At 39.8% G+C, this 27253-nt stretch overlaps 1 protein-coding gene across 23 annotated transcripts in view; it reads left to right on the forward strand.

The window, feature by feature from the left end:
* Nucleotides 1-9806: 9806 nt before the first annotated feature.
* CADPS (calcium dependent secretion activator) overlaps nucleotides 9807-27253 on the forward strand; it is a 472977-nt gene continuing 455530 nt past the window's right edge. For all 23 annotated transcript variants that reach the window (XM_044253251.1, XM_044253242.1, XM_044253245.1 and 20 more), the window contains exon 1: nucleotides 9807-10256. In XM_044253251.1, the coding sequence (XP_044109186.1) occupies nucleotides 9807-10256 (450 nt within the window). The remainder of the gene's footprint in view (nucleotides 10257-27253) is intronic.

Raw genomic sequence — 27253 nt, forward strand, 5'->3', positions numbered from 1 at the left:
TCAACCTCATTACAAGTCTGGCTATAACATCCTTATTTAGTGGCCACTTGGCAAAAAAAGTCCTTCTTGAGATGAATTTTGACAAAATATATAATGATAACTTCGTGTATTTGTATAAGCTATCTCAAGTGAAGTACTTTATTCACGATGGAAGGTAAAGTTCTTGGTAACAAAGTGGAATTTTTGTGCAAATTTCTCCAATAGGACCTGTCCTCTCTGCAGAAGGCACATGCTAGACATATCTCATCTTTTGATCTGCCCAGTCAGTGGGGCACAAATTCATGTATAATGTTGATCATTGTTTTCATTTTATGATATGTGCTAGATATTGTAGTAAGCATTTTAGATGCATGAACTTGATTCACCTTCATAAAAATCCTCTGCCTTATTGGTACTTTTTATTGCTAGTTTAAAGGTGGAAGAACTAAAGATCAAAAAAGTCACTCTTTTTTCCCTGGGCACATAGCTGGTATAACCAGAATTTGAATCTAAGTTTAAATGCAAATTTTGGTGTTTTAGATTCTTGGTTTGAGTTCTTCTTTCTTTCTAGAAACAACTCAGTTAATAAAATAGGAGGCACCTAGACATGTTTTACCCAGTGAATCTTGTCTATAACAGCTAAAAAAAATAAAAATAAAAAATAACAATAAGCAAACAATGGCAATAACAAAGGTGATTATGAGGCAAAACAAAAACCAAAACAAAACCCCCAAATATTTGACCCTGGGACTGTATCAGTAACTATGGAATATAAATTTGATATGGAAATATTAGAAGTTTGCCTTTATCCCTTAGATGCCAGTTAACCTGGGCAAACTTAGGTTAAATAAACAAAACAAAACCGTTATGAGTCTATGGTTTTCCCCATTTTTTTAAAAACTAGTTTCTCTCTCTCTTTTTTTAAAGATTTTATTTATTTATTTGACAGAGAGAGAGAGATCACCAGTAGGTCGAGAGGCAGGCAGAGAGAGAGGGGGAAGCAGGCTCCCCGCTGAGCAGAGAGCCCAATGCTGGGCTCGATCCCAGGACCCTGAGATCATGACCTGAGCTGAAGGCAGAGGATTAACCCACTGAGCCACCCAGGTGTCCCAAAACTAGCTTCTCCTTTGAGAGATTAATTTTAAAGTCATATATTTTATATCATGAATATGGGCATAATTTGAACATTCATTAGTTTTCATCACCCAACTAGTAAGATGTCAGCAAGGAATTGAAGACTCAGTTGTCCTCAGTAGCCCTGAATACATGATTGAGCCCATGACGAAGTTACTCCATGACATCATTCCCACTGGCTGTCAAGTCACTGGAGATTGTGCGCATGTATGGGTGGGAAAACAAATGATTACTCAGTTTTATGTGATTACTCAACCTGTTGCCTGAAGGCATCATCACACATGTGTCGTTTTCCTTTCCCACGCATTTTCTGAAGTAATCAAATGGGTTATGGCCACTGCAGGGTAAATGTGCTGTTTTAACGTTTTAATGGCTGGCAGTACAAAAAAGTGCTGATGACTCACAGGAGTCGCATTTTGTTGTGCAGTATAAATAATAATGCAAAGAAAGATAAGGCTTTATGATTTAGGTCTTTTTGCAGTTTCTCCACTGCAGGTTGACTTTGAGTGCAGAAGAGTCTTTAAATATATATTGCATTTCTTATGATGATTTGATTGAAATGCATATTGATTTTCACTAATTTGGGGGAAGTCTGTATATGGTCATTTTATGGCATGAAATAATAATGCCCTGCAAGGAAATGAAGGAGAATATCTCTATGGCAGTTGATATGCCTGTTCAAATATACCCCAAGGGCTCTCTTTAAAGTCCTAGCCAATTCTTCAAGCTTTGTGCTTTGGCTTATCTTTCCCTTAACTCTCCTTCTTATGCTGGTATAACTTCTAAAAATGTAAAAGTAGACCAAAATATCAGAATGGGTAGAACAGGGGTGGGGATGGGGTATTAAGTCTACACTGGAAGAACACAACACCCAGTCCTTCCAAGAACTGTGCTGTCCCTCTGCTGTTGACCCTCATAGCCTACCACAGCTGCCCAGTGCCAAGTTGTCTTTCTCTTGAGGGGCAAGAGGTTTTTCACTAGCCTTAGTAAACCATGTCCCCTTCCCTCCTTCCAAGCAAAGCAAAACAAAACAACAACAAAAAATGGGGCTTTGATTTTTTATTTGCAATAAAATTTTGTAATAGCATCGCCATCTCTGCTGGCATTTATCAGAAGCTTACTGTGGGCTAGACTTTGTTCTAAGCACACACATTGTTCTTAGCTCATTTTCTCCTTCAAAAACATTGCCAAGAAGAGTGCCAGAATTCCAAATAAATATACCTGGTAGAGACTTACTCTTAAAAAACAAGTACAACAATCTGAGGGCTTTGAAGTGGCGGGGAGGTGGCAGGTTGGGGTACCAGGTGGTGGGTATTATAGAGGGCATGGATTGCATGGAGCACTGGGTGTGGTGCAAAAATAATGAATACTGTTATGCTGAAAATAAATAAAAAACAAAACAAGTATAGAGGGGCGCCTGGGTGGCTCAGTGGGTTAATAAGCCTCTGCCTTCGGCTCAGGTCATGATCTCAAGGTCCTGGGATCGAGCCCCACATCGCATCAGGCTCTCTGCTCAGCTGGGAGACTGCTTCCCCCTCTCTCTGCCTGCTTCTCTGCCTACTTGTGGTCTCTGTCTGTCAAATAAATAAATAAAATCTTAAAAAACAAAACAAGTACAGAGTTTCATTTAGATTCTTGGTTGCAGGACAATCTGGGAGCTGAGAGCCTGAGCTACTTGGTGAAAGGTGATAGCTTGGGTTATGATCTTGTAGGGAGAAAAGCATGTTTTCCTACTTCTATCTCCTCTTCAAGAAGAGAACATATTAATCAGATTTATTAGATGATATATGCCACTGAAGGCATGTTTATGAGTGGGCAGGTCACTGTGTATTGAAGAGCTTCAACACCCATGTATATCTCTTCTATTTTCTTTTTCCATGTGACTGGGGTGAGTGGTTTCAAGGCCAGCAATCTTGGGGCATGACTATCTCTTGTTTTCAGGCATGCCTAATGGTACCAGTTGTAATTTCAGCTTCCTGTATCTTGAAACTTGCCAGAAAGTGATAAAACATCAAAATATGAAGATACAAACCCTAAAATCATGTTTCACTTGAGCACTATCAGAGTTCTGTGCAGGGGGCAGTATTAAGCCCGGGCCCAGGAATCACTACAGTGACTCTAGGATGATCATCTGTATTTGTTTTTTGCATTTCTCTCCCAAGAGCCATACAGGATGAAGGATCATGGAAAAAAAAAAAAAAGGATTGTACACTTATAAGTACGTGGTGGGAATATACCAAATCCTGTCGCAAAGGATCCTCAGGTTCTTATAAGAGTTCATTGCTCCTCGGTAAACCATAGGTAAACTTGTCGGTGAAAATAACAGAATGTCAGCATTTCCCTAAATATTCTTTTGGAAACACACCAGGCAGAATGTCCCTATTGATGACAGGGGTGCTCTTACAGACAATGGGCTGGAATAGTGGACCCTACTAAGGAAGTAGAGAGTGTCAGCCTAAGAAGAAAGGGAAAAAGAAGGACACTTTCATGAGCAAAGCCTAGGCCTTAATGTATGAACTTTTCTAGTTTGGTTTGGCACATAGATGACTAGATCTAATTTAGAGCATTTCTCCTAATATGTTTATCCATATAGAACCCTGACCTAGATGGTAGTATCAGGACTCCCTTGATCAGGACCTATGCTTACATTTTTACTTACTTTCCCTTCATTCATCAAACCTCTTCTAATCTCTTTTTCCTACTTACTTTTCTCCTCCAAAAGATAAGGTATCCAAAGTCTTATGTGTTTTAAAGTAGCCAAAATTGAAGAATCATGCTATTTTCAATTATTTAAGACTGTAAACAAACTTGTTAATATCAAAACACCCTGATTTCAGTCATTCCTACTTACAGTCCTCAGAACACTTAGCAGTCTAAAGCCAGTGTCGTTTGTGAAAACAATTAAATATAACCCAGATAATCAACCCAGAAAAATATTTTTGAGAAGGTGAAGACATAAGGGTACCTACCAACACTTACCATTCTCCAAATTGGAGAATTTGACATATCGGGCAAATTATCTACCTAATATTTTACATAGCAAAAGATATATGGATCCTTTTTTTCTCTTTTATTTGCTGGTATGTCGCCATGTCCATGTGAATGCAAAAGGCTCAGTTCTTCACTTAGTCCATGTAAACACTAGCATAAACTGCATTTCAATCTATACCACATCTAGCTCCCACTTCTATTAAAAGAAACTGTATATGTAAGAAATGTGATTACCCTTGTGAATAGTTCGTTTTCAGAATTCAAGTCAAATATTTATTGTAAAATATGTTGTTGCATTTTTCTTCTTTATCTTAATGAATAAGGTGGTTTTCCAAAACCAATTCCTGTAAGTAGTATGATTTATCATTCTAAAACATGTTTTATTGCCTGGAGTAAATGAAGATGTTTTTGTGTGGCTTGATTTTATTATTTTTGGTCTTATGATTGCACTTTAATTCCATCCTAACCTACTTCATTTCACTTTAGTAAGAATTATCATATGATAAAGAGCAATGATGAAGAGTATTTTTCTCAAAGAAAATAAACTATTTTCTAAGTCCCTGAAAATACTATCCCAAACAAGGCAGAGATCAATGAAATAAATAGGCAAATAGTCTATTATGTAAGGATCTATTCCTGGATTACTGGGTGTCTTTAATGTTGTTTTTCATTTTGATTATTTGTGCCCACGTTCTGGTCATCTCATTTGTTAAAAGTCCTCCTACCAGTTGAAATAAAAAGTTTAAGCCTAAAATCTATTGAAAAATACTTAAAAAAAATTTAACTCCAATATAGTTAACATACACTGTGTATTAGTTTTAGGTGTTCAACTTAGTGATTTAACAATTCTATATATTATTTATAATAATATAAATAATAATATATAATATAAATAATATATATAATATAATATGATTATATATATAATATAAATAATATAATAAATGGTAAGTGTACTCTTCATCCCCATCACCTGTTTCATCCATCTCTCCACTGGCCTCCCTTAGGGTAACCGTCAGTTTGTTCTCTTTAGTTAAGAGTCTGGGGTTTTTTTGTTTTTGTTTTTGTTTTGTTTTTCTCTTCCTTCCTTCCTTCCTTTCTTTCTTTCTCAAATTCCACATATGAGTAAAATGAAATAGTATTTGTCTTTCTCTGACTGACTTATTTTACTTAGGATTATATTTTCTGGTTCTGTCCATGTCATTGCAAATGACAAGATCGCATTCTTTCTTATGTGAAATAATATTCCATTGTGTATATATGTACCACAACGTTTTGTTTTTTTTTTTTAAGTAGGCAGAGAGGCAGATAGAGCTGGAGGGGAAGCAGACTTCCTGCTGAGCAGAGAGCCCATGTAGGGCTTGATCCCAAGATGCTGAGCTAGAGGCAGAGGCTTAACCCACTGAGCCACCCAGGCGCTCCCTCCATTCATCTATTGATGGACACTTGAGCTGCTTCCATAATGTGGCTATTATAAATAACACTGCAGTAGACATAGGGGTGCATATATCTTTTCAAATTAATATTTTTTATTCTTTGGGTAAAATACTCAGTAGTGGATTACTGGACCATATGGTAAATCTATTTTTAATTTGTTGTACAATTTTTAATTTGTTGTAAAATATTTTTAATTAAAAATCTAATTTAATTTTCCTGTCATTCCAAAGGAAGTGAGTACAATTGTCCCTCATTTTACAGATGAGGAAACTGAGTCTGAGTCATTATGTAATTTTCTCAGAATAACTCTGCTGTTATGTGGCAGAGGCAGAACTGCCTATGCTGAGTGCCCAAGCATTTTACTTAATATAGGCATTCCATAAGGTTCATATTTTTCTATTTTTATGCTTTTGAGCTATTTCTAAAATTTTAAAAATAAAAGAAATATTGATTAAAGATGATTATGAGATTATTACATCTAGATAATATGGAATTTGTTATGAGATTTAAAAAAAATAACTCGATTAAACTATCTTTTAGTAAAAACCAAAAACATTAAAATGGCCATTAAACTCAGTGTTATTTGATTGTTATATGAGTGACATACAAAAGTGATTGTTTTTCACCAATGTGTCTATCAGTTGCCAATGACTGATATTTCCTTATACTTGTGGGCTTTTTCATGATCACAGCAAACACTTCCGAGGAAAATGGTCTAGATGAGAAAACCCTGGGTTAATGTTTCAGTTGTTTCTATCTACCCTAGACTTTGCTTTCAGTGGGTAGGATTTAAAAAAGATCAGTGTTATAACTTCTGCTTTTGTGATATGGTCTCCAGATGGCTGACTAAAATTTGTTCCATCACCTTGAGGTTATTCAAGTTTCCTATAAAGCAGAACTGGAGGTAGGGGCAAACATGGAAGCATCTAAAAATAACATAGTTGAGAATATAGCTACTTGTCTGTATCAGAATCTGTGGTAGAATTTTATTTTTAAAAATAAGAACATGGGTGTTAACAAAAGGTAAACAAATATTAAGACCCTCTGGGTGTGTTCTGGGGTTATTTTCTTTCTTGTTCATTAAAATTTGTATCTAGAAAGCCATGACTCTTGGTTTAAATGTCTAAGGAGTTCTGGTTGGCATATCTTATCTTCAGCAGTAGCAAAGGGCTATAATATCCCCCAAGGACTTTTAATTAACTTTTAGCTAAGATAAAATATATCTTTGAAAGGATGCACACTTTAAAAGACAAGCATGCACACCTTAAAAAAAAACTTAAAAGTATTTCTCATAAAATCTGTTCAAGTCTCTGATTGAAAACTTATGGGTGGGGGGCAGGAATTGAGAAGATTCTTAGATTTAGCTGAGCAATGTTACATTTAATACCCAAATCATAGGTTTAGATGATTAACATAAACACTGGCCTTTCTTTTAATGAATATAATTAGGATAAATAACCCACACAATGCCAAAGGAATTTGTAAAAATACAACAGTAAACAGAACTTTTTTATAGCAATTGAGAAGCTCCAAATTATTCTGAAGACAGAATTCATGGTCACTCTTCTCCCAGTGTCTAATGTGATAATACTTAAAGGCCTACGCTTGTTTAAAGAAGAAATATTTAACTGGTACATGGCCTTTGTTTGGCCTTCAAGATCACTCCCTCCTCAAATCACCCTATTCTAGGTAACTTAATTCATTTTTGTGCCCTAAACATGATCCTTCCACTTAGCCAAAAGCATTATTATTTTATCTTCTTTTATTCTCCCTATTTCCCTTTTACCTACCCATACCCCACCTCCATAACACTTTGTACCTTCCCTGGTCCCTTGTGTTATCACTATGGCTTTGCCGTGCACATTTTCACTTTTAACATCTTCTCTTTTCACCATTCATTCATATGGTTCCTTCCTTTAAAATTTAACTCTCTTGAGAAACATAGAATTCTATTCCATTCCCAGTTGTTTCATTCACCCAAGCTTTTAGCAGTTTACTAACTTGGATTTGTTGATATGTTGCCTTCAAATAAGTGCTGTCAATCTTTTTCACATGTTTATGTTGTATCTCCCAAAGGAGATTATAGGCTCTTTAAGAGAATGTCTTTTAAAAATTCCATTTACCCCAAGCAACTAGAATAATGTTACTCCATAAAAAGGTGCTGAATTGGGACGCCTGGGTGGCTCAGTTGGTTAAGCAGCTGCCTTCGGCTCAGGTCATGATCCCGGCGTCCTGGGATTGAATCCCACATCGGGCTCCTTGCTCGGCAGGGAGCCTGCTTCTCCCTCTGCCTCTGCCTGCCTCTCTGTCTGCCTGTGCTCGTTCTCTCTCCCTCTCTCTCTGACAAATAAATAAATAAAATCTTAAAAAAAAAAAGGTGCTGAATGAAGGTTATTGATTGATTGGCCTACCATGTTTTCTGTTCCAGGGAAACCAATACTACATGATTTGAACATAAGGATGTTCTTTACAATAATTAAAAAGTGAGGACGGCAAAACTGTAATAATTTCCACATTGCTGGATTATTTGTTTTAAATTAGTACAGAATATGTGATGGCCACAGTAGTTATGTCCTTGAGGTGGGTGTGGTGGTGAAATCAAACATAAGCTATACGTGTATTATTAATCCAAAACCTCAAACAGGATTGTTGGAGTTAATGTGAAGCTAACTGTTGGTTTTAGTTCCTTTTTAGTTCTCAAATCGGTGAGAAATCTTCACTTGAATATCAAAGCCTGCAGTAAAACTCATGGTAAATTTGAAAATACATAAAGACAGATGTGATGTAAACTTTAAATTCACGCTACATTTTTACAATAACTCCCACGAGTATCTAGGAATAATTAGAACATTATAAAATGCAGAAATATAGGAGATGGGGGTGGGCGGAGGTGGAGAAAGGTCTCTAGAAAGCCCAAGATCCAAGGGTGGGGGGTGTTGGTTTGTTTTCAATCCATCTGCGGGTCGCTGATTAGATTCAGCACGCTGGCCAGCTCCCTTGTCCGCCGGGTTTATTGGCCTAAGTGAAAGGCGCTGGGGGAAGGAAGGCACCATCTGCTCCTTTGAATTAATAGATAACCGAGAAGCAGGGATGAAGACAGTAAGACAGAGTCAACATATCGGATGTTGATGCCGCTGAGTTCTTGGGGTGTCTTTGTCTGATCTCTGGGTCCCCACTCCTCCACCGAGATCCTCCAGCAGCCAGAAAAGAGAAAGGGCTGACCAACCAGAAACCCTTCCATTTCTCTGGTATGCTTATCTCAGCATAAAGTGTTCCCAGTTCTTGGAATTGAAAAATATTCATCATAGCTTTTGCAGGGTAGGGCAGGGCGGGGCTTCTACTTAAATAGTTGAGCTACATGGTCCATACACCAATCAATTCAAAATTTGATTCACCTTTATTTTAATGAGTGGGAATCAAAGTTTACACAGGTGGGACAAACAGGCTGCCAAGCCCCACTGCCCACAAGCCCCAGATGTGAAGAAGCTTGGGGAAAGGAGATAAACTCTTCCTTTCTTGTAGGGGATCTCACCGACTTCCTCTCCGGTAGACCTCTGGATTTAGTGTCTGCAAACAGACCGCCCACTCTTCGCTAACAAGAAGTCATTACTGGTTTGTCTATTTCTTCCTCCCCCACCAAGAACTTTTTGTCCGAGGGAGGGTGAGAGAGGTCGAGGCAATGAGAACAGGGGATCAAGAAGGAAATTATCCACAAAGGGGAGGGGGTGAGGAGTGTGGAAAGTGTTAGGGTCGGTACTGAAGATCTGAGAGTTTGCAGCCGCTCCCCGCTCTCTCCGCTCCAGCCGCTGCAGCCACCCTTTACGCAGCGGACACGGGAGAGTTAAGCCAATAAACACGTAAGCGCCGCTCCCTCCCCAATCGGCAAGATGCCTCTTAGGCTCTTGGCTGCACCGACAGCTTGCAACACTCGGCATCTTTTCTGGAGGCGCCTCCTTCAGCGGCTGCAGATGGTATCCGGCTGCGAGCTCGGGGCTCGCAATTGATTCTGCCCCTTGCCCACCTCGGGTCCACGGACGCACCTCTTCTTTCCCCTCCTCCCCTCGCGCTCCTGGGTCTGAGCCCAGCTCCGGATCTCCGGGCAGAGGAAGCAGTCGCGGCGGCGGAGGCTGAGCAGCAGCACCCGTTCCCTGATTTGGGGAGAAGCACCCATCCCGGGGAGCCGACCCCCAGCTGCCTCCAGCGCCCCCCATCTTTTGCACCCCTAGCCCAGGGCTCCAAGGACCACCCCCCTTCCAGGCGCCACCATGCTGGACCCTTCGTCCAGCGAAGAGGAATCGGATGAGATCGTGGAGGAGGAGAGCGGCAAGGAGGTTCTCGGCTCGGCCGCGTCCGGCGCGCGCCTGTCTCCCAGCCGCACCAGCGAGGGCTCTGGCGGCGTTAGCGGCGCCGGGCTCGGGGGTGGCGGCGGTGCCGGCGCCGGAGCCGGGGTGGGCGCCGGCGGCGGTGGGGGCAGCGGCGCGAGCAGCGGCGTTGGGGCCGGGGGGCTGCAGCCCAGCAGCCGCGCCGGTGGCGGCCGGCCCTCCAGCCCCAGCCCGTCCGTGGTAAGCGAGAAGGAGAAGGAGGAGTTGGAGCGGCTGCAGAAGGAGGAGGAGGAGAGGAAGAAGAGGCTGCAGCTCTATGTGTTCGTGATGCGCTGCATCGCCTATCCCTTCAACGCCAAGCAGCCCACCGACATGGCTCGCCGGCAGCAGAAGGTAGGTGCGCCGGGGAGGCCCCGGGAGCTGCGCCGGGACGGAGCCAGGCGGGCGGGGCGAACAATGGGAGCTGGCGGCGCAGCTGGCGAGGAGGAGCAGGAGGAGGAGACCGCGCCCTGGGGAAGGGGCTGCCAGGCCCCCCCTTCGCGGCCGGGCCCGGCCCAGCTCCGAGCGCGCCTGGAGCTGCTGGGGACCGGCGAGGGGCCTGGACCTCAGCGTCGTGTGTCCCCACCCGGGAGCGCTGGGGAGCTAGGCGGGCAGGTTCCGCTCTATGGCCCGGGAGGCTCGGGGAGTGACTTGCAGCCCGCGGCGCCCAGAGAGGCCTTGCTCGTTTTGCCCGGTTCCCGGCACTCTCCAGCGGCGGGCGGCTGCGCTCAGCTCTGGGCCCGCCTTCCTGGGCGTGCGCTCGGCGGGCGGGGGCACCCGGCAGGTGGGGGCACCGGTGTAGAGCGAGAAGAGCGCCTCGGAGCAGCGCTTGGCTCGCCCAGCCGAGAGAGCCGCAGCGGCTGGCGGCAGAAAGCAAGTCCGAGTCGCGAAGCTTCCAGTCATACTGGGAAAGGCACCCTCCTCCCCGCGTCGGGGTCAGCTGATCCCGACTAGGGTCGTCTAAGGGTCTTCGGACATCACTTCCCCCTCTGGCTGAAGTTCCCTTCAATCCCCCTACCCCTTCCTCAGTGACCCCAGAATGGGGGCACGCCCTCTGGTCTTTCTACCGGGGTCAGCTCCTCCACCTTCCTCCCTTTGACCCTCTTCTCCTCTTCCCAAGGTGACTTCGCCGCCACCTTCTGGCTCTCCGAGGCCCTCCAAGCCCAGCCGCTTTTGGCTTGATAAAGTGCAGCTGCAAAAAGCTTCGCAATTACAAGCATCAAAAGCTTTTTGTGTCTGAGGCTGGGGCAAGGCTGAGGCGGCCTCGGACTGCTATTGATGTGCAAGAAGTGCCTATTTCTATACGCTGTTTTCCAGCCAGAGGAAGGAGGGGGAAGGTTACTGAGGATAAGGGGCAGTGGTGGGACCAGAGGAGAAGAGGTCAGTCCCCGGTTGGAGTGAGTTAGTGAAGAAAGTCAGCGCTCCGTTGTTTCTTCTAAGTGCATTTGTCAGTTCCATTTTGAAAGAAGAACCGGTGAAGCCCCCGGAAGGACGGTTTCTTAACAGTGTGAATTTCTTAGTTGCTGTCACTCAAGTCTGAATTCCATGTTGCTGTCCTAGGGAGTGAGGGTTTCCTGTGTTTATCCACTCTTAAGTTAGCACAGATTTCTCTGTTTGTTTTGCTTATATATGTACACACACCACCCAGCGCTGAAGATTTATTTCAGCTGTCACAAGCTTGGTTATCAGTTTTATTAAAAATACGACTCATTTCCTGGTTGGAGAAGAGCAGGTGGGTTACATACTTCACGCTCTACCTGTCATCTGTGGCCCCTTGCTTTTTCAGCCTCTATTGTGGATGGCAGTAGACAAAGGTATTCACAGAAAAATAAAAGTTTTTGGATTTTCTATTAAGGTTGGATGTCTGGTTCAGGTACAGGGCCTGACATTTCAAGTTTCAGCTTGGAATTATTATGTTAATAATGTCTTTATAGCAGGGGGAAATGTCCTCTTCAAAATCTATCCGCTTAATAAGAGCGCCAACCAAAGATGTTTGGCCATGAAAACTGTTGTGATTTAAAGAGAAAATATAAAAACAAACTTTGCTTTATCCATCGAATGGTTCCAGAGCTCTGTCCTTTAAATAGAAGCTAAAACTCAGCGCTAGAACGGGGGAGGAAATCCGTTCTCACAGTGGCCCATTTCTTTAAAAACAGAAACTTCATCCTCTTGAAAAGATCATCAGGAGGCTAAGTTTTTCTGGTCTGGTTGCATGTTTTACCTGAATCAATTCAAAGCTGTGGTTTTGAGGGGCAACTGGGTTCTGTTTTTACACATGACCTTAACATCAAAGACTACAGGGCAAATTGCTAACACTGGCATTTGGTCAAACTATTTTTAGTTATTGCAGCAGACTAGAGCTAAAGGCATAGTCCAACAAAGCTGCCTCAGGGCTGTTGGCTACACTGAGAAGCTGAGTATCTATCTCCTTATTACAAAAGAAAACAAGCTTTTCCATTTCTGTATCTTTAAGTTTGTAGTGTCTTTCTGGAAGAGGGTGTCTTACTATTTTCTCCCAAGTAGAAAGCTTGGAACTTGTGGTTTTTTAGTAGGTAGTCATTGAAAGTAACAGAGATGTTTGCACAAGCGTTGTGGTAAAATTTAAGGCCAACAAGTAAAATTGATAAAGCAAAATTAGGCTTGGAGAAATACAAACTGTTTGTAAACTATACACAAATCTATAATACAATAGAAATGGATGACTTAGAAACAGCTAGAGGAAAAATGATGTGGAAGGAGGGAATAGAGTGACTGCCTATGAAAAAGTTGAAGTGGGGAAGAGAAGAGATCATCTTGTCAAATCCTCACGCTGCTCCCCTTAAAATTACACAACCTTGCGTGTCTATTATAACCCAACAGAGCCAGAGAAGAAAAGATCATATTGTATAGAGTATAAGACACTTTACAAAACCAAATAGTCTATATCATAACATTGGTTTCAATTTTTCAAGAACCTACCATGTGCAAGGCACTCTACTTAGATCATTTTTTCAAATCCATCTTTATTTCTTTAGAAGACTTTTAGATTTACTGACAAATTGAGAAAATAGTACAGAGCGTTCCCATATAGTCCAGCCCCAGGTTCCCCCACTAATATCTTACAACAGTATGACACATCGGCTACAGTTAAAGAACCAATATTATTATGTATTCAACAAAAATAGGTAGTTGATTGACAGTTCCTTAGTTTTTACTTACATTTGTTTTTTTGTTCTGTTATTTTAAATTCTCCTAACTCTAACAATGTAGGAGTTACTATTTGCATTCTTAAAAGAGAAAACAGAGACTCAGAGGTTTTATAACTTGTCTAAAGCAGTATGTATATAGGAGAATGAGTGGAAACTGAGACATGGATTATTCTGATTTCAAATCCTGCCTTATTAATATGCAACACTGGCCAGAAATATTCTAGAGCAAAAAAGAGAGTCCTAGTCCTGGTAACATGTACTTCTTCTTCTTCTTCTTCTTTTTTTAATCCAGGATTTCTTCTATTTGGGTTGAGAGAGATTTGTTCCTCTCCTTTGGGTACCTATCAAATAATCAATATGGGCAAAATGGACATTTAAGTATTAACCTCATAAAAAGTATGAAGGGAAGAGATGGGCTATTAGTTGGTAAATCAGAACACCAGACTTGTCAGGCTTCCTGTGTAGTTTGAACTGAAGATTTAAAAAAGAAAGAAAGAAAAAAAGAAAGAAAGAAAAGAAAAGGCATTTTAACCAAGAAGAACAATTGGAAAGGAGCAGAGGGAGAAGGTACCATTCCTGGATCATTTTATTAATTATTTTGATTTTATTTTTCCTGGGGAAAAGCGTGCTGGCTCATTATGATAATCTCCCCAGCTAAAAGAAGGGACTTTAAACAGACTATGTGAAAACACATTTTATCATTTATAGGTCTACGTTTCTCCTACTGCAATGAATCTGGATAGAATATGCTAGTAGTGATAATTAATGACCAAAACAAAAGTCTAGCCTTCTGACTGTCACAGGGTATGTTTCAGCTGTCCTTAAATGACAATCTGAAAAACTATTCTGTGCATTTTATTTGTCCTCTTTTGTCGTAACGGTGAAGTGAATACCTAGAAGCTGGCATGGGAAAGCTGTGCCATATGTTTCTAAATTGTGTAGTAACGATGATGAGTGGCTACCTCAAGTGAACTAGCTACTTAGAGATGTTACTGAGGCAATAGAAAAGCAGGCGCTGTAAACAATTCTGTGTAATATTTAGATTGACACGACCAATCTTTTAATTGGTTGGGAATTATAATGTCTGGATTATGAATGAATATGAGTGCATGTATATGTTTGTGTACCTGTATGTCAATGTGTGTCTGTATGTAATGAGGGAAAGGGGCAATCCTAAAATCATGTTTGTTTTTTTTTTAAGATTTTATTTATTTAATTGACAGATAGAGATCACAAGTAGGCAGAGGGGCAGGCAGAGAGAGAGAGGGGGAAGTAGGCTCCCTGCAGAGCAGAGAGCCCGATGTGGGGCTCGATCCCAGGACCCTGAGATCATGACCTGAACCAAAGGCAGAGGCTTTAACCCACTGAGCCACCCAGGCGCTCCCTCATGTTTATTTTATATGAACTCCTATTTCATTCAAGGGGACTTTATGAATATACCAAATGTGTTATGAGTTCAAGCTACTCATTTCTATGTGATTCACCCCATAGCTTGCCATGAAATTTTGGCAAATATTGAGTCACTGTTAGCTGTAGAAATTCTGTCTTTATTCATTTACTTATTTGACTTTGTGAGTTGGTCATGGCTCAAAAGCCCCTACCTTTCCTAAAATTTAAGACCTAGTCCTAGCTATCTATGTGTATATGTATATATTTTAAATCCATAATAGGGGTTCATCCATTCAGGTATGTTTTGAGGCATTTGGATTAGCTCTTATTCAAAATTCTTAAGAGTCATCTTATCAATGCAACATATGATATGGATTTTAAAAAATAAATGCTCTAACCTTTTGAGGGAATGAAATGGCTCTTAAACCAGGATTCCTTCAAAAAGAATTGTTCCTCTCTTCATCAGAAAAAGAATTGAAATCTTTATATATATGCTTTTTGGCATTTCCCTTCTAATCGCCTTAGTACAATGGGCAGGAACTGTTCTGCACTAGTACCAGCAGAGAAATTCTGAAGATGCAGAATACAAAAAAAAAAAAAAAAAAAAGTATGAGAGGGCTCTTACCTCCTTACATTCTTGGAATAGCCTCATACTCCCCTAAAACTGAACCGAAGAGCAAAAGAAATTAAATCCTTCATTCCTGAAGAATTGTACTGGGTATAGTGGTAAAAGTCAAATGATTCATAGATCTTTCCCCTACAAAATGCATTTCGTATACATCATTGGCTATTACATTAAAATATAATCAGTGTTTGTGATTTGGGGCTAGGTATCTATACAACTTAAGCTGGAATGATTAAGAGAGTTTTCTTCACTTAGAACTAAGTTTTAAATAGATGAGTAGTTACTCCTTGAACCAAGCACTCCCAGGTTTGGTGGCAGAACCAGAAGATTCCTGTGAGGTTCCTGATTTGGGGAGCTTATGTTCTAGTCTGGAGGATAACATATCCACATGTCAAGGAAGTTGAAAATAAGAAAGTGTTTAATTGTGAGATGCTAATTACCAATACCAAAATGTGGGGAAAGAGAGAGCAAATGTGTGCATATGTACACACAGAATTAGATATGCAGGTAGAGAAAATCTCCAAGGAGGAAGTAGATTAGGATGAGGTCTTTAAGAATTTGCATGATTTGTGTCAGCCTAAAGGAAGACCGATCTCCCAGTCTGGAGAAGAGCCTGAGGTAGCAGTAATGTGGAAAGGAGCCATTGTTTGTGGAACACATTAGTTCAGTTCTCTTAGTTCCCAGTTAGAAAAACCCAACTCAAGTGGCTAAACCAAAAGGAAAACAAAAGGGAAAGGAAAGACATATTGGTGTTTGTAATAGAAAAGCATCCAGTGCTGGGTGACTACAGGCTTGGCTGGATCGAGGGGTTCAAATGACTTTCTTGACAGAATGAACAGAGATGAAAAGAAAAGGTACATATATCAAAAGAAACTGTATTTGAACTCAGTCTCAGCCACTAATAAACCACTGCTTATAGGCAAGTCCACTTCTGTCTCTGGGTAATTTCTTCATCTTTCATATGAAGAGGGGAGATGGGGAAACTTCAGATAATCCCCAATGTGCCCTCTCTGTCTAGCAGTTGGTAGTTCTTGCTGGGCAGTGGAGCTGCTCATTATCAAGACTTCACTTTTCCTTCCATCTTTTTTTTGTGATATTTTTACATTATAGGATAAGGCAGTGTCTTCAAAGAATCTGAGACAAAAATCAAGTTAAAGTTCACATTGTCCAGCTAAATTTTTGGATGAGGAGGTGAGATCTTAAAAGTTTACAAGATTATAAACTACATGAGAGCTTTAAATTGTGACCTGTGGGCTGAAAGTGACCCACAAGGATATTGTGTTTTGTCTACAATGCATTTTTCAGTTTTTTGAATTAGTTACCAACATTGAAAACCATGAACTTCACCCCAAATTTTGTATTTCTGGCTTCTCTTATAACTGGAAGGTGAAGCTGAGCCTGAGGTGTTTTTGTGTGTGTGTGTGTTTTTTTTGTCTGTCTGTTTGTTTGTTTTTTATTTCTTTTTAGGAATTTGCAAAAAGCAATAGAAATAAATCTAGTTCTAGTCTGGAGGATAACATATACACATGTCAAGTAAGTTGAAAATAAGAAAGTGTTTAATTGTGAGATGCTAATTACCAATACCAAAATGTGGGGAAAGAGAGAGCAAATGTGTGCATATGTACACACAGAATTAGATATGCAGGTAATCATATCAGTTAATTATAATGAAATGTTGATCACTTTTAACTAAAATTATTTTTGTTCTAAGATGGATACCCTATACAGTTGGATAGTAGGACACCAGCTCTCTGGTTCTTGCCAACACCATCTATTTTTACCATTGTTGCACAGATATTGATAATCTGACCCCGGGCACTGTAGCACCTCCAAGAAAAGGATCTGGGAATTTGGAACTCTATGTTCCCTATCTCTGGCAACCGTTTCCTTGTAAGGATCAGATTTATAGTTTCTGCAGAATTGGAGAGCTGATGATCAGAATTATGTTGCTATTTTTTATTTGTCAGTCCAATCATGTGATAGAATTCTCTGATAGTAGCACGTAAAGAAGGAAGGATGAAGTTTGCAAATGGTTCGCAGTCTGGTCATCACACTTGACACATGACAGACAGTGAAGAACTGTAGTTAAGAACATAGACTCAGAAAGTTGAATGCCCGGGTTTGTTCCCTGGCTGTGCCCCAAACTGCCTCTGATTTGCGGCAACTTATTTAACCTCTGTGTTACTCAGTTTACTCATCAATAAAATGGGGATAGTAGTGGTACCTTCATCTTTGGGTTCTTATGAAAATTAAGTGAGATAATACACTAAAGCTTTTAGAACAATGCCTGTGAACAATGTGGTAAGTGCTGTTTTAGAACAATGTGGTAAGTGCTGTTTAAGAGTTGTTATTGTTGATATGTGTAACATTGTGTTATTTTAATTGATGTAGCAGAAACATATCTTTGACTACTTCCCAAATTAGCTTGTTTGTACCAACAATGGACATCTTGAGGTATTATAGAGAAGTATCTTCTTTTAAAGACAGTAAGTGATTATAAATTTCTTGAAATGGCTGAATCCCATTTGAACTTCAATCACTGTAGGACATGTTTAAGTGGCCAACTACTAAGTCAGAAAGAGCTGAATCTCCATGTTGGGTATATGTTCTTTAGTAAGTTTTATTTGGGTTAGCCCCTTTCTGAAGAAGAAGAAAGAAAAAAAGAACGGGCAGTCAACAGCATGTTAGTGAAAGTTAGGCAGCTTAAAATACTATCAGCCTTGGGGTGTCTGGGTGGCTCAGTGGGTTAAAGTCTCTGCCTTCAGCTCAGGTCATGATCTCAGGGTCCGGGATTGAGCCCCGCATCAGGCTTTCTGCTTGGTGGGGAGACTGCTTCCCCCCTCTCTCTCTGCCTACTTGTGATCTCTGTCTGTCAAATAAATAAATAAAATCTTAAAAAATATATATTATCAGCCTCAATGTTACCAAAGTCATAGAATATATCAGTTGTACATGTTTAGACATAAATATGCTTTTCTCTTTTTTCTCCTTTTATTCACGTGGTGTTTCTCACGATCACTTACGTGTATAGGAAAGTTATGAGATACTTTGGGGTTAACTTTTTTAAAAATCCCCAAATGTTGCAGGAGCACATGCTAAGCTACAGACCCTCCAGGAGCTGTAGTGCTTTGAAAAAGACAATGTGATTTTGGCAAACATGTAGAGTGATACGGGGAATCTACTATGCCACTTAAGAAAGCAATGGAAAAACATTGAAAATTCTTGCAAATAATTGTGCCTTCTGTTGCCCATGCAGAAAAACAGCCTTTTGGTGTGGATGGTAGGCATAGAGTTGTTGAAGCAAATGAGTTAAAATATATCTTGAACATCGACTTTGGTGATTTTTCTGACAAGTACAGCAACTGTTGTCTATAAAGCAGCGTGTCATAACATACTGTGTTCAAAACATTTCTTGAGGGCTCTTCCATATTCAATTTTTGTTTGTTATACATCATCAAACAACATTGTTTTGAGCCACTTCTACATACAAGAAACTCACTAAATCCTGGAGGCAAAATATGCAAAGACATTTTAGGCAGACTTCCTGATCTCTAAGAACCTACCAGTCTGGTTGAGAAGTTGAGATGCACCAATATGGAACGTAACTTATAGTGTAAGGCAGGATGTGGTGAATGTCTCAGTCTTAAATATTGGTATGTTTTAGATCTCCCCCTTGGCCCTTGTTATGGGTTGATTGTGTCCCCCACCCCCAGCCTCCCAAAATTCACGTTAAAGTCCTAATCCTCAGTAGCTCAGAATGTGACCTTATGTGGAAATAAGGCCTTTGAGGATGTCACTAGTTAGAATGAGGTCCTTCAAGGTCCTAATCCATTATGACTGATGTCCTTATTGAAAGCGGAAATTTCAATAGAGGGACACACACAAAAAGAGAAAACGCTATGTGAAGAGGAAGGCAGAGATTAAAGTAATGCGTCTGCAAGCAAGGAACAGCAAGATTGCCAGAAAATCACCAGAAGCTAGGAGAGAGGCGTGGAATGTATTCCTCCTTATAGCCTCAGAAGGAGCTGACCCTGCAGACACTTTGATTTTGAATTTCTAGCCTCCAGAGCTGTGAGACAGTAAATTTCTGTTTAAGCCACCTTGTTTGTGCTGATTTTTATGGCAGCCCTAGCAAACTGCCCTCTTCTCTATGTCATCTCTCTGGGCCACTTCACCATTAATGATGGCTTTAGCTACTAACATCCCTGTACTTCCCATTCTTAGACCTTTGGCTCTAGCATGGTTCTCTCACCAGCCTTCCAAACCTATATATCAAGGCTGCTGAAGGTGTGGTCTCAGACTGGTACAAGCCAGTGAATGCTTCATCAGGAGTCTACACTAAAATAAGGAACTTGTACGAGAATCTGAATTAACTCCTTGCTTTCTTCAAGAAAGTCTTGCTACCAAAAATAAATAAATAAAAATTGTCTGCTGAATTGAACAGCTTAGTAATGAAGTTGATGTAATTTCTGGTACTAACATTCTATCTTGGTTAAGGACCAATAATCAGCAGTTCATGGTACAGGTCTACAGACTAAACATGGAATTTCATAATATTTCCCATAGGATGTCTTCAGACCACCCAACAATAGAGTTTCTCACCTCGTCTCTTTCCCCTTTGTTTTCTAATTCAGTGACTATCCTAGTGGTGCTACTATATAACCAAGCTGTTCAAGAAGGGGTGCACAACTCAACTTCAGATCTTCACTGTTGCTCACTGTCCCCACCGAAGGCTGCACACGTCCTGTGGATAACCCTCTTCAGCAAGTTTTCACCTCTTTCTCCTCCTCTTCATCTTCATTACTGATGCCCCACTTTGGGTCCTCGTGATTGCTGGTGTGGACTTTTGCAATAACCTTCTAACTGTTCTCTCTGCCTCCTTTCTTGCCCACAGTCCATTCAGATACCAGGGTGATCGTTCTGCAGCACAGACTCAATCAGGACCTTTCGGCTCAGAAGTCTTCAGTAGCTTTCTGTTTCTTGAACAGGATACACTCTAAGCTCATTAGCATGAACTAAATGGATCCTCTCTCGCTAGCCAGGCTCTGTTCCTATTAGTTCTGCTTCCACCGTTGGCTTTAACCTATTAAACCACTTAGCATTCCTGAGCTGTGGCATGCTCTCTTGTGCCTCAGTGTCTTTACACATGCTGTTCCCCCTGCTTGAAAAGCCCTTCCCCTACCTCGCCTGCTATCACTCTCCTAAGTGGATGAGGGTAACCCGTCATATAACCCATCATTATAAAGAACAGGAATAAGTAATGACTATTTGGGGGTGTTTATTGTCTGTTGTCACTGCTGTATTGATTTATAAGTCTTATCTCCTTTCATCTTTAGTAACTTACAGTAACTAAGTAACGGTAACTCTGTAAGATAAATATTAATCATCTTGATCCTCCAGTAAGAAGACCAAGAGGCAAAACAGTTAAGATACTGTCTTGGTTCACACCTTTAGTAAGGCCGAGAGGAGTTGGGGCCCAGGAGCTCTGACTGTAGACTGCCCTCTTAGCCATATGTTGTGCTAACTGAAATGGAGCATTGAGCATATTTTACTTCAGTGTGTATCTGTTGTTCTCTCCTGACACTACAGAGATGATTTCGTTTAGTATCCTCTGGTGTCTACAACTGTCTGGTATACACTTGTAGGTACTCAATAGATTGTTGATGCAGAACTCATGATTATTGAATTCATGATTATTTAGAGAAGAGTAATAAATACTCCTTACCATTTATAGCATGTTCACTGAGATGATCTCATTTCTTCTTTAAAACCTTTTTGAGCAGTGGGGCATATATTCTAAGTCTCTGTATTGTGGCAGGCAAAGGGAGCCATGGGGAGGTCTCATTGGCTGGACAGAAGTATAGGATACCACCCTTGGCATCCTGGATGTACCTAGGGCTCTCCCCACTATACTGTTAGTCCTGGGTTCATACTTAATATGGCTGAGGCCATTGCAGACTTTGGAAGGCCCACTCCATCTCAGAGCAAACTTATTAAAATATGCCTCACATCCACTTATTTTTATATTGTTAAAAAGTAAAGGATTTTTTAAAATCTCACTTTTAAAACTATTTGTCTCTGTAACTTGGTTAATATAAATGATGTGATTTCTTAGGAATTTACTGGAACCCTTGCAAACTGAAAAACCAACTGCACCGATTGTTTTCAAATGTAGTGATAGGAATATTATATTTCACAATTAATGAAGTTGGCATATATTTAGAAGTCATTGGCCTGGACATATTGTCATTTGGATTTTTCATTTTTAGTTTTACATATGGAGAAAATACATTTTATGTAAGGTCTCAGAAATTTCTTTAGGTTCCTGGGAAACTTCAAGATTCTGGTCACTTCACAGATGAAATAGCCTTTGTCCAGGCTTAATGGAGGAAGAGACATTTGACTTAAGCCTCCAAGTGACTAAGAAGATCAAAGGACAGTTATGTGATGTATTTTGGAGTGAAGGAAAGATACTTCCAAGTGTTTAGAGATGAGGTAATGCAAAGCAACTCTGAGGACCTCTGACCAAATATGATTGAATAAGTTTCCCATATTGGAGATAAAAGAAGTAAGAATGAAGGTTTGGTCATGATTGTGGATGTCCTTCAACACTAAAATACAGGCCCTGGGGAAGTGGGGGTTTTATCATTCATTCATTCATTCATTCCCCTTTGCTGTACTTTTCATCTTCATATTTTCTAACTGAAAATTTATCTTTTAATCCCCTTCATCTACTTTTAATCCCCTTTAATTAACCTTTTAATCCCCTTCATCTACTTTACCCATCCCTAACCCTTCTGTTCTGGCAACCACAAGTTTCTTCTTTGTATTTATGACTATGTTTCTGTTTATTTTAATTTTTAAGTTCACATTTAAGTGAAATCATAGCGTATTTTTCTCCCTCTGCGTTGACTGATTTCACTTAGCATAATACCTTGTAGGTCTATCCATGGCCTTGCAAATGGCAAAAATCTCATTCTTTTTTATGGCTGAGTAATATTCCATTGCATACATATATGCAATGGGGTATTACTATATTATACCTAGTTTTTATCCATTAATGGATGGACACTTAGGTTGCTTTCATATCTTGACTATTGTAAATAATGCTGCAGTGAACATAGGATGCATAGATCTTGTCAAATTAGTGTTTTCAGATTCTTTGGATAATACTCAGTAGTGGAATTACTAGATTATACAGGAGTTCTATTTTTAGTTTTTTGGGGAACCTCCATTCTGTTTTCCACACGACTGCATCTATTACATTCCTACCCACAGTGCAAGAGTGTTCCCTCTCTCCTGTGTCTTTGCCAACACTTGTTACTTCTTGTCTTTTTGATACTAGGCATTCTGACTGGTGTGAGGTGATACCTCATTTGTGGTTTTGATTTGCATGTCCCTCATGATTAGTGGTGCTGAGTATCTTTCTGTGTGTCTGTTGGCCATCTATGTGTCTTTTTTGGAAAAATGTCTATTCAGATCTTCTGCCCATTTCGTAATCAGATTATTTGGGTTTTTTTGGTTTTGAGTTGCTTAAGTTCTTTATATATTTTGGGTGTTAACCTTTCATCAGGTACATCATTTGCAGATATCTTCTCTCCTTCAGTATGTTGCCTTTTTATTTTGTTGTTGGCTTCCTTGGCCATGCACAGGGGTGATTTTGTAGGCAGTGAAAACCACTGAAGAATTCCCAGCAGAACTGAAACATGACCACTGTAATAGTTTAAGAAGACTAATCTAAGCAAAGCATGGAGAAAGCATGGAGAAGGGAGAAAGAGGAGTGTACATGTCTTTGTACTGTGAGAAAAAGTCACTATTTGGGCTTGAACATTTTTATCCAGCACAGATCATCTTTATAGTATTGTGGGGAAGTTTGTAGAAAAGCTCAGAACATTAATGCCTATATGTGGAAGTGTCTTGAATCACTAATTCAAAAGCACTGCTTTAGAATAATTGTTGATCACTGTCTTCATTTTATCAGAGTAATTTTTATGTATTTGTCATAAGTGTGTGGGGTATGTGTTCATTTCTTTTCTCAAATATCTTAAATATGTGAAACAAAATTGTCTGCCCTTTAAATTATGTTTAATTTTAGTGACCAGTATTCTAATACTTTCCTATGTGGGTGCAAAAGCACTTTTGTGTAACATTATGAAGAACATAAGGACTCTTGGACAGAGATCATAGTAAATCTGGTATAATTTCAGAAAATGTACATGTGATTCCATTAAAGGTTCCAACTGACCCTGAGGATTCAAATGGAACTTAATCTGGCCCCAAGGGGGCATGAGCCCCACAGTAAGCCCAGGCTCAGATCAAGCCCACAGAAGGACAGAGGAGGGAGAGAAAATTCCAAAGAATGCCTAAACAGACTAGAAGAGAATCTTGGATTTGTCCCTCCCACCATATGATTCCATCCTAACACCTGACCTATTTGTGTAGGCAAACAGGGTATAAGGAACATTCATACTCTGTCCTTTCTCATTCCTCAAATGGGAAGATTCTGATCTTAGTAGTAATGTTTGAGAAAATATTGGGCTACATTTATTAGCGGTCTGAGTCTCTCCCATTGAAAGGGGAGTGTACGGTTTCCAGTGGTGTCTCGCACATTCTTGGGTACCATCATCTTTTCCTTTATCTGTTCATAAGGATGATGTGATTTGCATATGGACATAGGAAGTAGAGAAAGGTTAGATGCTGCAGTCTCATCTTCCAAAGTTCTGATAATAAAGAGGGAATTTGTTTTTTATTTGACATTGTTATCTGTGTGTATAGTTCTCTTGAGAGGATAGGTGACATTGGTTCAAGATAAGATTCAGGTATTCTTGGGTCACCAAGTCATGACATCATCTCAAGATTTCAGAACACCCCTTCAGTTGCCAGAGGGTCGCAGCCAGTGTCCTGGAGGAGGCCTGCACTGTAGCTGAGGAACAGGTAGAATCTGATTGTGGGGTGGCAGGAGAATAGGTATTCTAGGGACAGCATGAGCAAAGTCACAGTAGCCACACAAAGCCAGAACAAAGGGCACCCACAAGGCATAAGTGCAGCAAGGTGGCTTGGAACCAGGTAGTGGTAAATATCGAATGCTATTAGACTTTGTCCATTGTCCTTTATTTTGCAGGCAGACAGGAGCCTCTGAAAATGATCTGTAGCTCCAGTTGAAAAAGCACTGAACTGAGGCATAGGACCTATCAAAGATAATGCAGACATCTGGCTGATTGCCAGATGGGGAGCCATTGGCCTTGACCTTGTCTTGAAGTGATGTGTTTTCCTATAAGGCACTTTGAGGCTTCAAAATCTCCAAAGAATGATGCCAACACAAGCAGACTGTCTTATTTGCAAAGGACATGACTCGCTCTAACATTTGTCCATGACCGAGTTAGAAACAACTTCCTATGAGCTGTGACAACAACTCCCCATCATTTGCTATCCTTCCTATCTGCCCGGCAAGGGAGGAAAGAAAAGGATTTCTTGCTGCTATCTACTTTTCACAGGCAGCCTATATACTGCTGTGTATTATGATTCAGCATTATATATAGACCTTCAAAGTAAACACACATAGGTTAAGATTTGTGGTTGTTTTTAATTAATCAGAAGCACGTTGCCCACACACCTTATCTCCCTGGAGCAGCAGTTCTAAACAATCGTGGATCTCCTATTTAGTCCAATCAGCTTTTCAGATTTTTCCTTTAATTTCTGTGTGCTGAGAGCTCAAAGCTATCTTTTAGTCAATATTCAATTAGGATTTGAGTCAGAGGGCTGTGTTGAGCTCTTTGAGAGAAGTATAGAAGTTAGTCATTCACTCTCACCACTTTTCACTAAAGAAATAGAGGTTTGCTGCAGCATGAATGAAATATTATGCCAAATTAAGAGTACCTTAACTTCCTTATGAGCTGGCAATAAATGACATTGTTGGAAATTCAACATTATACATATTGTATACACTAAAACTTAGGGAGATTTATGATCTATAATATTACCTTGTCTACTCATTAGTTAGATCTCTGTATTTCTGTTGGGTACTCATCCCAACAGGCTTTCTCTAATCACTGTCCTTTGGCGTATCCTTCTGTTTCCAGCACACTCTATTACTCAATATTATTTTTCTCATGGACCCATATTTTCAGAGTAAAAATTCACTCCTAGGATTAAAAAATTCCAAAGATTGTCTGCAGATAAAATAACAACAAAGATGTTGAGAGAATGCTGTGTATTTTTTTAAAAAAATTTTTATTTACACCAAATTTACCTGCCTCCTTGAAATGTTTTTGGGTTCTTTAGGGACAACAGCAATATGAGACATTTATACTAAGTTCGATGAAAATTTTCACTTGTTCCCTGAACCCAAACACATATAAGGCAACACATATTACTAAAGTAATGTGGACAGTCTGCAGAATTACCATTGAATTTCATCAATATAACCAGCCAATTGAGATGATTCAAATGAAACTTTCAGTTACACCTTATAAGTATTGTAAAAATCTACATACTCTACGTAGTAGACACTTGGTTATCTACCTGTTATGCATTCCCCATTTCTAAAGAGAATTAATTTTTTTTAGATCATCCCCAGCTTCAAAAATAGATCCAGGTTAGAGCAGGCCCACCAGAAATGGCACTGTACTGGAAAGACCACTGGTTTATAGGTGATCGTGTGACCTAAATTAACCCCATCAGACTGGAGGGAATGTTTGGGAGAAAAGTTTTACTCCTCCTCTCCTGATGGGCACATCAAGAAACATGCAGTCATAACTACTGGCAGCCATCTTAGAACCGTGAGGAGACCTAGTTTTGAAGCCGGGCTGAAGACAATGACATAGTTGAGATATGGAAATGACATGAGTTTGTGATGACAGTTTTGGGCCACAACATTCAGCATACCTGGAGTCTACCTTTTATTCTGATTTCTAAGAACATAGTAAATTCCTTCCTTGTGCAGGTCATTCTGGATTGGAATTTTCCTTACTTTTAGCCCAAACACCTCTCCTTTATGCTGTATTTCTTTTTAAAAAAGGAATTCTAGGACTTGAATTATAAGCCTTAACTTTTGAATTTATTTAGCATATTTAAATTCAGAGTAAGGTAGAACTGTAATTCTGTTTACCATATAAGAAGCAAAATAAGAATTCTTTCCTTTTCTTTGTATAATTTAGCCCAAAAAAGCTTGTTGATTAGTATAAATCATGTCTTAGTATATAAGGTTAGCTTTTATTATAACTAAAAAAAATAAATTCATTGAATTTTTTCAGTGAATTCAATGAAATAATTCTTCCTCACTCTGGCTTAAATTGAATATTATACATATTTTTCTGTAAATAAGAATAAAACATTCAGAAAAATCAAATAGTATGGAAATATATAAAGTAAAATTTAAAGTATTCCAGGACTCCTGGGTGGCTCAGTTGGTTAAGCGGCTGCCTTCGGCTTAGGTCATGATCCCAGTGTCCTGGGATCGAGTCCCACATCAGGCTCCTTGCTGAGCGAGGAGTCTGCTTCTCCCTCTGCCTCTGCCTATCACTCTGCCTGCCACTCTGCCTGTGCTCTCTCTCTCTCTCTCTCTGACAAATAAGATCTTTAAAAAAAAAATTAAAGTAATCCACTAATCCCAAAGACATTCAGTTTACACATAAAATATATTTGTATTTTCTACCTAGATATATACTTTGCATAAAAGTAATAATTCTGTACCTCTTGTTTTGCAGTGTGCTTTTTTGCACAGTAGTATATAAAGGAAATCTCTTCATGTCAGTAAATATAAAAATGTCTGCTTCTAAATAGCTTGTAGCAATCTAATATATGGATGCACCATAATTTATTCAACCAGTTGTATATTGATTTGTTTCTTACTCTTTGCATTCTACAGTGAACATTTTTGTGTACGTACATTTCTACAATTTTTCCAAATTTCCACATTCTTTCAGTGTGTATATCCTTAATATAAAAAGCATGTTCATTTCAAATTTTGTTAGCAGTTTCCAAAGCCTCTGTAAATATTTACTTTCCCACTAGTGGGGAAGTGGAGAATAAGCATGTCTGGTTTTTGAGGGGTTTTTGTTTTGTTTTGTTTTTTGCATGTCTCCTTCCTCATGTTAAAACTGGACATCTTTGAGGAGCCTAGGTGGCTCAGTCACTTAAGCTGGACTCTG

This window comes from Neovison vison, chromosome 6 (assembly GCF_020171115.1).
Source record: "Neovison vison isolate M4711 chromosome 6, ASM_NN_V1, whole genome shotgun sequence".
NCBI classification, from domain to species: domain Eukaryota; kingdom Metazoa; phylum Chordata; class Mammalia; order Carnivora; family Mustelidae; genus Neogale; species Neogale vison.